The sequence below is a fragment of the Macrosteles quadrilineatus genome, unplaced genomic scaffold (assembly GCF_028750875.1).
Source record: "Macrosteles quadrilineatus isolate MER2022 unplaced genomic scaffold, UCM_ALF_1.0 Scaffold_1__1_contigs__length_201487025, whole genome shotgun sequence".
Taxonomy (NCBI): Eukaryota; Metazoa; Arthropoda; class Insecta; order Hemiptera; family Cicadellidae; genus Macrosteles; species Macrosteles quadrilineatus.
The window spans coordinates 165,717,404-165,730,639 of record NW_026542594.1 but is presented as its reverse complement, the minus strand read 5'-3'; the positions used below and the strand labels follow the sequence as shown (position 1 = coordinate 165,730,639).

Here is a 13,236-nt window from a genome sequence, read left to right as displayed (position 1 = left end):
TGTTGCCAACTGTCCTTATTCCATGACGGTCAAGAGTGCAACTGCGCTAGTCACTAGTCGAAGGGGTCGCAGCAGGAATTTAAGACGAACGTCTCGAGCCGTAACATCTCACATCAGTCGCCGCATAGAAATTGGCCATGAAGTATTGTATATGCTGAGGAATATTTTTACTCAGCCTTACTTTATGGTTAAGTTTATTATAAACGATGTAGTATTTTCAAAACAAAATATGTTAGATAATAACGACAAATGGTATGATGCCAAACGAGGTGAAATATCTATTCCAGCTTAGCGTTGTTTGGAAAAGCATTATTTTCATTTTACGGTCACAGATTTGTTTTATAATTTATGATACAAGCGACTAGCCAATAATAATTGTCGTTGAATGAATTGTACAGAGAAATAATGTTTAGTTTTATATTCACATCACCAATTATAATTTGTAGCGTACTTCAAAACGATTTATTGAAAAGTGGTCAAATGTTACATAATGTAATTCTTTAACAAATATTTAAACATACACAACAAAATAAACTACTCTCCAACAAAACCATTATGGTTTAATTAGAAGCGCGTGAATCGTAAAAATCTTAAATAATATACTATTTTTTTCTTATGAAATGTGTTACTCTTCGCCATAGCTATAAACAGAAAAACATTGTATTGCACTACTAATAAATTTATGGAAATTGCTATACATATACCAATACTTATTTGGCAATTATTATTTCATGTTGTGGAGTGAACATAAATAATCTTTTGAACTTTAGGACTTGCATTTAAGGATTATTGTTTTTCTAGCTATACGACGTTACCCATTAATCTTAGCCAGGCTGCTAACAAAGTATTCCGATAGTTTCTTAGGTCAGCTTTCTTAGTAGATTTAGTCATGAAACTACATAAATATTCATAGATAAGAAATAACTTTGTATTAAACTAATGAAAACTTGTCGTGTAAAATACTTATACAAAATTTTACGGATTTCTATAAAGGTTAGTCGATAACACTCTAAATTTCATAAATCAACTTTAGGATTAAAAAGCGTGCAATGTGGTCAACAAGTTATAATAAATATTGTATCCATGGATACACTAGTATAACATCAGACAAAATTGCAGTAACACACACAACACATTGTACCAACACATTGATTGTAAGATGACCAGTACAACTCCAGACCATGATGTGGCGAGGTGTCACGCCGCAGCTGAGAATCGTCGTCAGCTGTTGTGTCGGCTGAGGTGTCTAGCAGACAGACTGGACGAGTGTGACAGAACCGCTTTGAGCGCCGCGGGGTGCGGGGACTTGTTCAATAAGGGCAAGGGTGGACGGTACGTCTTTCCGGACCCAGCTGACACTCCACTCATTACCTTCCCAGAGAACCTCCAGCCTGACAACGACTACAAGATCAAACTACCGAAGAAGACAGCTCCCTGGGAACCGCATGTGGGTAAGATGAACTGTTTCGTTTATGAAACCTGAGAACTCTAATTTAAGATACAATCTGTAACATACAAACAGTAGTCAGTAACGTTATCATGTGAAATTATATTTACGTTAATCAACAAACTGTTCAAGCAATGGGTGAATCGCTCAAAATGTTATGAAACAAACTCGCATAGTATGGCAATTTAATCTTAATTCTCCGAGGAACATTTAAGTAGAATTCGTGTTAGCAGTATTGTATTATTCAATATTTGCCTCTGTTGTATGATGCAAATATAAGCGTTTTATTGAATACAAGTTTATATAGTATTTATTTTCCTCAGTTATTTCAAATTGAAAGTAATGTGTAATCGGAGAGTAAAAAGGTAGGCAGAGCTGGGTAATACTTCTTACATTGTAATTGATTTATTAGAAATATAGAATTTGTAATAAAATTAGTTATCATCAAGTCTTACAGATGTTTTTAACCAAAAATACTGTTTTTTCCTATGAAAGGGGTGGTTAATGTACTACTGAGGACATTTTTAATTTTAAAACAAGTATGCATTGTTGGAAAACAAAAGGTTTCATCAGTAGTACACCAAACACCCTTTTCATCTAAAGCAATGGATTCAATATTGTTCTTTTCTTTAAAGGCTAATGGGCATTAAAGTCTTAAATAGAAAACAGTTTTATACTCATTGTGTTTAAGCTTTTTTGATTTATTAGAAAGTGCTTTGTTTCATAGAATTTGACGTTTTAACGTTTTTAATGCACTCTAAATCGTACCCAACTGGTTACAGCAAAGAGTCAGGAGCTGATTGCCGGCTACATGAAGAAGGCTTGTGACTGCCTGCGCAGGAACGGTCTGCAGGACCAGTGTGAGCTGACTCAATGTCAAGGACGTCCCCTGTGTCTGACTACCCCTGTCCCACTGTGTCCTCCCAGTGGAGGCGCGGGACTGATGGTAACCCCTGCAGAGGCTGGGGTCATCATAGACCACGTTGATAAGGACCGCTGTTGTCGCCTTGACTGCTGCCCTGGCATGCTTAGCAACTGTTGACGTCATCAAACTTTAATATATACAAATAAATACAATCTTTACGATCTATTTACAGCCGTACTTCTTTATTGGGTAGTCAATGATCCTTAAGTAGATATATTAAGTAGTTATATTATCTGTTAACAGATTCATTGTTACAGGAAAACACAATATTGCTTTGTGACAAATTATTTAGTTGAGTACATTAGTGGTGAAAACTATAGAATCAACAAGAACACGTTTCCTTTTAAAGTAAATTATTACATTTCGTTAATGTAATATTCAATGAATGGAGAGTTTTAGTATATTCTTGCATTCAAGATATAGTTTATGAAAACGTACATTCTACAAATATACATAAACTATGTGGAACAATGTAACAACGACATTCACGGACTTTTCATTTAGTTATCATTGTCTAAAGGAATTGGTGAATTTAACTTAAGTTCAACACAGTTGTAATATTAGCAGAAGACATATCGCATCCCCTGAAGGGTGAACAACACTAGTCCTAATTGGTGGTTTCCATCTACAAACCCAGCCACTTGCACCTAAGAGGCCCTGGAGGCGAGTCTTTGTATTCTCAATCCACAGACTTTATGAGAATACATTTACCCTTGCAATATAACATTATCAACAGTAAACTGTGTGCTATATTTTATAAAATTATAATTTATAAAAAAAACATTTGCTATAAAAATCTCTATATTCATACTTTCATATATATTCATACATTCGAGAACATTCATAATTTTTATTCAAGAGTATAATAGTGCGTCTTGTAAAAAAGTAAGATATACATTTTTGTCATTCTAATTCTTAACATTATTAGTAAGGTAATTTAAAAACTTACATATTTGTCATCAAATTAGTATGGATCTAAAGATTAGAAATCATGTTAGTCGCATAAAGTAACAATTGATAAACAAATCTTTTTTTTTTTCTTCTGTTTTAACAATGCCCTAAGTGTGCCAACAGGTTTTATTTCCTGGAAATCGAACATAGATTTCTACGATTATTTTGATGATTAAGCCTTGTCTTTACTCAAGTTTAATAACTAGTTCACTATAAAACTAACGATAAAGAGGAATATTAAGTACCGTATTAATAAACTCATGTCTTTGTTAGCGAATTTCTCATGTAATGAATAAGGCTTTTACCATAGGTATCATGGTAAGACATGGAACTGGGGTCGAATTAGTTTTTTTTCGTTTTGATATCACCAAGTGGCCAAAACCCCAACTGTTGATATTTAATCTATTATCATAATACTCCACAAAAGTAAATAAAAATACTGTTTCTACTTTAGAAAATTAAGTTTATGGTTATGTTTAGAATGGAAAAAACATGTTTGAAATTTAATACTGTATCTGTTATGATGCTTTAACTCAAAACCACCGATTAAAAATACTTTCAATGTAAAACAACTCACCAGCTTTAGATATTTACACATGCATTATCAATAATAAAATTATTCTACGTTTTACTATATGATATAAAAGAGAAGTAATATATCTTTGTGGATCTTAAATTACATATGCATGACATTTTTATGCCGCAATATAAAGGCCGATAGTATAGCATTGGCGTATAATACTGCATATATTTTCTTTATTGAGAGGATCTACTGCTTTATATAGGTTTGCACTTAAACCTAGTAAATATTTTCATAAAATTTAAAGAGTACCTTTTAGTATCTAAAGTGAAGATAATCCCTTTGTAATTGACAACTTAATCAGGTTATAATCCAAACTTACTGATTCTATATCTAATTGCACTTTAATTATTCAGTTTAAAATTATGTACCAGGGACCCGATCTGCTTTTCTTGTCCCCAAACAGTTTATCTTGTAAACTGAGAGTGTTTTTCGAGAATAAATTTATAAAATTACCAAATAATATTTTTTTACGAAACATCATAAAATATGTACAATATGCATTGGTAACCTTTAAAAATCTATATTTATCATTAAAGCAATTATAGTATTATGGAAATTATAGAATTATGTCATATGACTGGAATATTCTGAAGAAGAATAACGTTCAACTAAGTAATCAATTTTTTAAAAAGTAGGTTGTTGTCATAAACATCAGTTGTACTTTACACACCTGAAAACGAATTCCAAATGTATCTGTATGTAAATATGTCAAACGAAACACAGAGACAAGCTGGCGTTTCAAGGCGAATTCGATCACCATTTTAAAGGCAAATGACAAAAGCGAATGTCATTTGTCTGCGCTCTTCTTTGGGTTAAGTGATTGGTTCTCACATAGTAGTCATTTACCTGTGCTTTCCATAAATACAAGTGAAAAATAATATTTACAAATTAATATTAATTTTTAGATGTTATTTAAGAATTTTTGTATATTCGTATGTCATGAATTAAACATATTAGGTTTGTATTTTGTATAATTTCTTTCAACCTTCTTTAATTGTTATATTTGCTATTTTACAAGACCTGTATGAGTTGAAATATTCCTACATGCATTTATGAGTATAATAGATATTATGCAGTACTAAAGTCAGTGTGCATAGGGTTTGTTTAACTAAGTTGTTTGATTACGTGTGTTACACAGTTAATTGATTTTTGCAATAGGGAGTCAAGTTAACTAGGGATTTATATACGAATAAACCTTGAGGATAACATTGTGACATAAGTCCTACAAATTCATTCAAAATAGATTAACTAAAATTCGAAGAGCACAAAAAAGGTTTTCCCCCATTTTTTTTTTTTTTAGTTTCAATGTATTTGTAATTCATGGCAACACTTTGTACATTGTTTTACTTTAGCATAAAACGGTTGGTTCTAATTTAATTTATGGGAATTCCATATATATATATATATACATAGTAGTTAATAGCTAGCAGTGGCTGCTTAGACTATATACAGGTATTGCGTTTGAAGTTCAAGCCAGTAAACATGTACCTTTGCCTAAAAACTAATTTCCAGGAATCAACTGTTGAGTTTGGTCAGCATTTTTGTTACTCCACCTAACTTTAGAATGATTATAATGGATTTGTTGTTCAACATGACTTATATAATAATTGGACCTATTTAATACTGTATTTTTAAATAACTTTTTTACTTTTTTTTTTTTTTTTTTTTTTTTTTTTAAAGAGGTTGGCGGCCTCTTTTAACCTTGCATTTGCCCGTCCACATAGACTACAGATCTGTGCGTGGAACGTATCCAGCAAAGCAAGGGGTGAGCCGGTACAGTACAAAGGTGAACCGTACTGATAAAAGTTAGTGGCAGTGACCAGGATCCGACCCACGACACTTCTGCCTTGGGCCCGAAGTCCGCGACGCTACCGACTGAGCCACCGACTCACCAAACTTCAAACGAGCTTCAAACGAGCTCACTTCAAACGAGCTTGATAAGAAACCTTCATGGTATATGTTGTTTTAAAGTATCTTCCCCATAATATCAAGCACAAGTTTGGATTAGAGCTGTTGGTTTAATGTATTTCACTATTAGTTCAAATTGAGTATTGCCAGTGACAAATGAATATCACAGTTTTAAGTCAATGAATACATAAATGAATATATTTTACAATCTTATTGTAGGGTTTTATTTTTTCGCCCACACAACGGCAATGTTAATGTTATTTAATAACTATACGTAATATACTTGTCCAATTCAAGTTAGTTGGAGCTTGCAAAAATTTAGTTATTTTAATAATTATATAACATTTATGTATCGAAAACTCGACCAAAAGTATGTACTGTGCAAACTTGTCTATTTTCACCCGACGCTGTAAATAAAACATGTGATTAAAATTCATTCCATTTGCTTAGATTTTCTGTTTATATTTTGTTGTTATTTCGTCACTAACAAGGTAACCTATAAGACCCATGTAATTTTTTTTAATTTTAAATCAATTTTTGTGCTTGCTTTTTTGAAAATTTTAATTTATAAAGGGATTTTGCACATCTACAGGAAAACATCTTTCTTTTAGCACCAAAGGAGTGTAATTTGGTCCAGTAGTATAGCCAGGCTAGCTGTCATAAGTTTTGCAACAGTTTTTTTGATAGGCTATATAAGATTTATCTTACAAATGTAACAAAAGAATTTACAGTCAATTGAGGGATTGCATTAGTCTCAGTGGTGTATACAATTCTTTGAGAAACTGAATAGAGTTTCCAATGAATACGTTTCCAATATAACAAGGTTCGTAAGATATAACTACCATTGACCTGAGAGGGATGATCCAAAGTTCCAAAGTGCTTGTTATAGGCTGACAGAAATACTAATACGTCCATTGAAAAATCGCAATTTTAACAGGACCAAAATTAGGAAAGGATTACGATTACCAATTCACTAAGTAAAGCTACAGTGAATAAGTTATCCTCTAACTATAAAATTTATTATTTAAAGATTAAATAAACCTTTAATTCATAAATCTATATTCATTCTAATATTTGTCCAATAGAAAAAATACTTATATCGTGTGAGCAAAATTTAACTATTTTAGTATTGCAATAATTGTGTGTAGGAAGTAATTTAAAAGAAGATGTAATCGGCAATTAAAATGACTGGACGTTTTTCATTCCAAAAGCAGATTTCAGCAGTTGTCATTATTTCTGTTGATGTCCTTTCTTGCATTGACCAAGATAAAGGACCTACGTGGAGATGAGTAGCTTATTCAAATAAAATATAACCATTACATTCGTATAGGATAAGTAGTAATAAGGCGGATTTAAGATAGAGTTGTGAAACAATAATATCATTTTCCTAGGATATGATATAGGAAACGAAAAAATACATTATCGCCAAACCCTCATCCTTTTTTCAAATGTTTCAAATTTATGGCCCTGGATTATAAACATTTATTATACAAACAGCTATTATAAATTCTGAGAACTGAACAAAAGGGTACATTTCGAAAAACAGCTTAAAGATCTTATTTAGAGAAATAATTGTTATTTACTAAGCAAGTCACGTACTCGGCCTCTGACATTTGCCGTATCTACTTGAAATACACTTCCTGTTATTTCAAGTTCGAAATAGGCCTACGTTTCAGTGTTTGGGGAAAGCTACAAGATGTCAACTGAATAATGCATAACAGACTTCGGACTTCGGAGTTGTTTTTTTTTTATATATTTTAAAACTAATTGGAATTTGGAAAGAATTGCTAAGAATAAAAATGCCATCGAAAATATTATTACAATTTAATAAAACTTATTAGGAGATACTATTTAAGTAGGGTTAGTGTTGGACAAATATGCTTATTCAACAGAAAGATTATGGTAAGTTGGAAAAATATATTTTTTCGAAAAAGAGCATTCCTTAAAATTGCCACTTTAAAGGTCACATGTAACAAACTTCTTTTGATAAATTAAAAAATGTATTTGAATATGGAAATAATTTCTAAGAATATAACTGCCATCGTAAATCTTATTGCCAAATTATGGAAAGTAAAAATTCGTTTTAACAAAGAATTTAATATGAAGAGACTTTTTTTCAGATATTATTTTTAAGGTCCACTTGAGTTGCGGTTACATAAAAAAGGTTTTGATTAAACTTCGATTTTTGTTGTGTGTATGAAATGGTTACGGATTTTAAGAATTACAATAAATTGACCTTTATAATATTGTGAAATATATTGAAATGCATTAAAATTTATATTTAAAATGTAATAGCACTTATTCGGAGATACTATTTATTTTGGGTTATTGTTGGACAAATGTTGTTGATCAACAGAAAGATAAGGGTAAGATAATAAGAAATATTTTTGGAAAAAAGAGCATTCGTACGTCACACATTTCATCAACTACAATGAAATTAAGTTTTTTGGAATATCAATGAGTTACCTAGGTAAGAAATAAAATGAATTGAGGCGAGGAAGAGTAATTTATATTTAAGTTTAGTTGACCGGACTACGTACCGTAGGTGAGTACGCTCTATTATAATTTCCGCCTAGCCTTTTTATGATTCTCTAATTAGTATACCTTTAAAGCTTAATCTTTTTCCTTCCATACACCCAGATTTAAATTGTCAATCAACTCTCTCTTCTTTTCAGAGCCCATATTAATGATTTATATTAAATTTATTTAATATTTTAAAACAAAAATTGCATTGAATATTTCTTTTACAGCGAATCATTATAATTCATCTAATTATAAAAGATTCTATAGCTTCTATAAGAAAGTCTTTATTGTGTGTAATACAGTGTAATATATCCTATTAGATAAATTGTAAAATGTGAAAGGGCAAAGTAAATTGAATCACTATTGTTATTTATTATTATTGTTATTAATACAATTGCTTTTTATTATAGACTATACAATTCTATTCCTTGTTGAATGTTAATAGATTCTTAGTTATTTGTTAAGTCATTTTGCTATTATGACGACTCCCCTTTCCTTCGATAGTGGGGAGGACTTCGGATGGTAAATAATAAATTAATTAATTAGGACAGTCCCATTACGTGTTTTGCTTGACCTTTAGAAAAGTCATCTTGAAAATGAATTGTTTAGTATAATAATTGTAAATTGGTTCGTTTTGGCAGTTAATAAAAAATAAAAAATATAATAAAAATCACTATTTTTACGGGAAAAAAGGTTCGTAAGTCAATAAAGATACGAACAGAGGTCAGTGGTGCAGCGAGGCAGAGATCGGAGAGCAAAGGGAATGTAAGATAGGAATGTTTAATATCCTTACATAGCGCGAGGCTGCCTCCTTTGTTTCGATTTTGACTTTTATCGATATTGAACATAAATTTATATTTTCATTTGTACTTTTCAAAGACCGTTAAATACCTTATTTAGAGGTTTAATAATTGATCAATTATATTGATAATATGGTTTCAACATTAGACTAGGATATGGACTTTAAATTTTACTCACGTGGGATTTTAATACGTTTATTAATATTACGATTAGCATAAGTAATGCACGTCAATTTATCCAAAAGGGGTCTACCATGGCCCCAAGTGCTTAAAGCAGAGTTATATTAGTTCACAATCCTAGAGCCCGTCAATGTTTTGTCATCTGTTGAAGCCTGAAGTACTGTCATCCAATAACAAAAAGTCTCCCCTCACGCAGATGACTTCCACTAGATAAATCCTATAACAACACCGGTTGTCTTCCTTGCTAAAAATGTTGTCAGAGTTAATAACGAGACTATTTACACGTTTGAGTCCAGTATAAATTTATTCAATCCATATTGTTTTTTATGCATACATTACATTATAAACACGAATATAGTCTTCTCTTCAGTGGCCACTAGTATGAATTTCAATCAATCCTGAGTCTAAGTGACACCATGCCACCTACAGTTATAACTTCATTCCTATGGTAGATATTCACTAAATATCTTTAAAAAATATAGAGATAATATTTATAGTTAAGGTGCACAGAGGTGTAACCACAGACAAAAAGAAATGTCAGCCGTTCAGTTGTTATTATGGTTACCATAGGTTCTGGCGAACACCACTGGGAGCACCGTGTAGTTACGTAGCACGTAGGCCGTAACTACATGGCGCTTCCAGTGGTGTGCGGCAGAACCCATGGTAACCGCAGCACGGCTGACGGTCTACATTTAATTATTTTTGTCTATGGTGTAACTACTGTTGGCTTCCTGTCGAGCAATATGACATAAGGAAATACATACACATTTGAACATATTTCAAAATATGTTAGCGTAGCTTAGCCATTACTAAATGATAATTTATTAAACGATGTAAAAATACTTCTTGTTTATATTCTTATATTTTTCATTCAGTAATATTTAAAATTTGCAAATATATCCAATTCATTGAAAAAATAGCAAATTATGTCATAGCGAGTATCAGGGATTTAAAAAGAAAAACTTTTAAAACCAGATCAGGCGTTCTCAGTCTCAAATACTAGTTAGGCCTAACATTAACTGGTTTGCATCATAACTTACAACAATGTTAACTACCGAAAACGTATCAAATCAATAAAAAAATCTATTAAATTCATTGATTATATGATTATTAAGGTACTTACTGTATAACTTTCAAATCGTAAGGATCTTAAGACAACATTCAACAGTTTACTATACATAACTTAATATGATTGATAATAATTTTTATTTATAAGTAATAATATTATTTATTAGATTAGTTGTATATAAAAACTGCAAGGCAAAGAAGTACATTGCAAGAAAAATTTGTCCTCAAAGCTTAGTCACTAAAAATAAATATAATAGGCCTATCTGAAAACATTGAAAAACATAAAAAACAAATTAGACTCTTGAATATACTTCGCTCGTTAGTGAACCCTCCTCTACCTGTTTTGTTTATTTTATTATAATAGTATACATTCCATTATGTTAAGAAATCTGAAACAAAGGTTTTTAATACATCATTTTAGCCAAATATTCGGTAGGATTTTCATCCCTTAACATAAGGATGATAATTAATCAGGCAGTATGAATTACCGGCTGGGTAAATGGAGCGAACCGGACGGACGACCGGATATGTGCGGAGCTCTTGTACCGGAACTGACGTCACTACTCAGCGTGTGGTGATTTGGTGGGTCTTTTGTAGAATTACATCTTCTTACAATGGATTATCAATATTATATCTAGGTATTTTGTAGTTCTCAACTTTTTTATTCTGTTGTAAATGTTTTATGATTTATGAATAACCCTATATCAATAAAATAAAATTGTTTAGTACGCATCTCCATTGAATACATGTCTCTAATACAAACCTTGTGCTCAGGGTGAATCTTGTAAGGTGTCCACTGTTGATTTCAGACCATTGGTCCTACAATGATGAAATAAAAACTAACAACAAGGAATAATTGAAAGATATTTTAAACGTGTTTTGAAAACAGGATGTACGTAAACTAGAGGTTCACTAGTTCAAATCTCACAATTATCATATTTGACTATTATTTTTTGCTTTAAATGACAACTCATATTAAGGCTTAGCTCGTAATAAATGCAAACATTTAAATCAAATTAGACATATATTTTCAAGAAATACATGGTGGTCATAAATTATTGGACACATTTAAAATTTGTATAAACAGATAACCTAGCATCTTAGAAACATTGGAAATATTTCATTAAATAGCAAATTTAAAACTGTTTTATACAGTAACTGAACAAAAGTAATTAAAAAAACATTCAGTAATTATAAAAAGTGGTTATACAAATTGTGTAAAAATCACCTAAACTGTGAGTGTAAGCTATTTTTTTTCTCAATGTCTTGTGTTGTGGAATAGTCAGCTGGCCAACAATGGAGCTTTCTACAACAGCTGTGTATTACATTTGGTGAATCAAACCTATCAAACCTCACCTTGTTAACTGACTTAAGTAACAAAATTACTAGTGTTCAATAAAAAGCAAAGTCTTTTGTTTCTCGAAAGGAAATCTCTAACATCTGTTTGAAGAAGGCTTCGTTTACGGCATGGATGTAATTCTCCGTGAAACAATTCTATAAAATGGTAGTGCAGGCGGTTCAAACGACTAGTGTCCAACATAGCCTATAGTCTACAGGGTCCTCACCTGAGGAAAAAAAAACATAACTTACAATAACAGTTTAGGTAATTTTTACAGCCTTTTTATAACTCCCTTTCATAGTTGCTAACATTTTAATCATTATTTGTTTTTTGTTACTATATAAAACTGTTCAAAATTTTCTTGAATAAAACAATTCTAATGTTTCTAAGTTGCTCGGTATTTTATTTATTTAATCTGAAATTTTTTACAATAATTTATGACCACCCTCCTTATAGGTTATTTAATAATTTATAAATAAAAAAACTTTTTTAAAACAAAACGTTTTTAAACGCACTAAAAAGTAGAAAATAATTTATAAATATGTGGAGAGTAAAAACACTTGTAAGATTTAAAACAAAAAACGTGGGGTGCATGCAATAGATAATTTACAATTACCTTCACCTAATGTATGAATTGCATGCATCCCACGTTTTTCGTTTAAAATCTTACAAGTATTTATACTCTCCACATATTTATAAATTATTTTCTACTTTTTAGTGCGTTTAAAAACGTTTTGTTTTAAAAAAAGTTTTTTTTATTTATAAATTATTTTCTACTTTTTAGTTTTTAATGTAAGTGGATTTTAAATCTTTTTCAAGCATCTATATCAGATTAAGACAGAGGCATGTGGTAAATCTAAGGTTTATTTGAGTTTCTTTTCATATAAGGTAATTATGTATTAGATTGAATGTATGGCCTATCTACTAACTATAAATATATTCATCTATTTAATTTATTGTTTAATTTATAGAATACTAAATAAATAACAATTGACATTATTAACAAACACCTTTATATCTGCAATCAGATTGTTTATCTTTATTTTGAAATGTTTGTTTGTATAAAGAATCTCTTGGGAGCATAAACCTGTACCTCTTAACCTCTAAACTTCGAACTGTAAAATTTAAGTATTTACAGCTGACTTAAATTAGTGGATAATATTTACATTCTTTCAAAATGTTAACATGGAAAATTTGGATGCCCATGGGGCGTAGCCCAAGGGATATATGAAAATTTATGATATAATATTTCATTGTCATCCATTTGTGAGCTATGTTTCAAATTTCAAGTCTCTAGATCATCAGGAACTTTGTTTAAAATTGATATCAAAATTTGCAGGAAAGCGAGCTAATAAAAACAAGCCCATGGGGCGTAGCCCAAGGGAAATATGAAAATTAAATGATATAATATTGCATTGTCATCTATTTGTGAGCTATGTTTCAAGTTTCAAGCTTCTAGTTCATCGGGAAGTTAGTGTAAAAATGATTGCAAAATTTGTGCCGGACAAGAAA

General features: G+C 31.0%; 1 protein-coding gene across 1 annotated transcript; it reads left to right on the top strand.

The window, feature by feature from the left end:
* The first annotated feature begins 1,100 nt into the window (after positions 1-1,100).
* LOC128983542 (uncharacterized) lies at positions 1,101-2,526 on the top strand. Its single transcript, XM_054402849.1, has 2 exons — positions 1,101-1,451; positions 2,230-2,526. The coding sequence occupies exons 1-2, from the start codon at positions 1,160-1,162 to the stop codon at positions 2,487-2,489; spliced, it is 552 nt and encodes a 183-aa protein (XP_054258824.1). The 5' UTR covers positions 1,101-1,159; the 3' UTR covers positions 2,490-2,526.
* Positions 2,527-13,236: the final 10,710 nt, after the last annotated feature.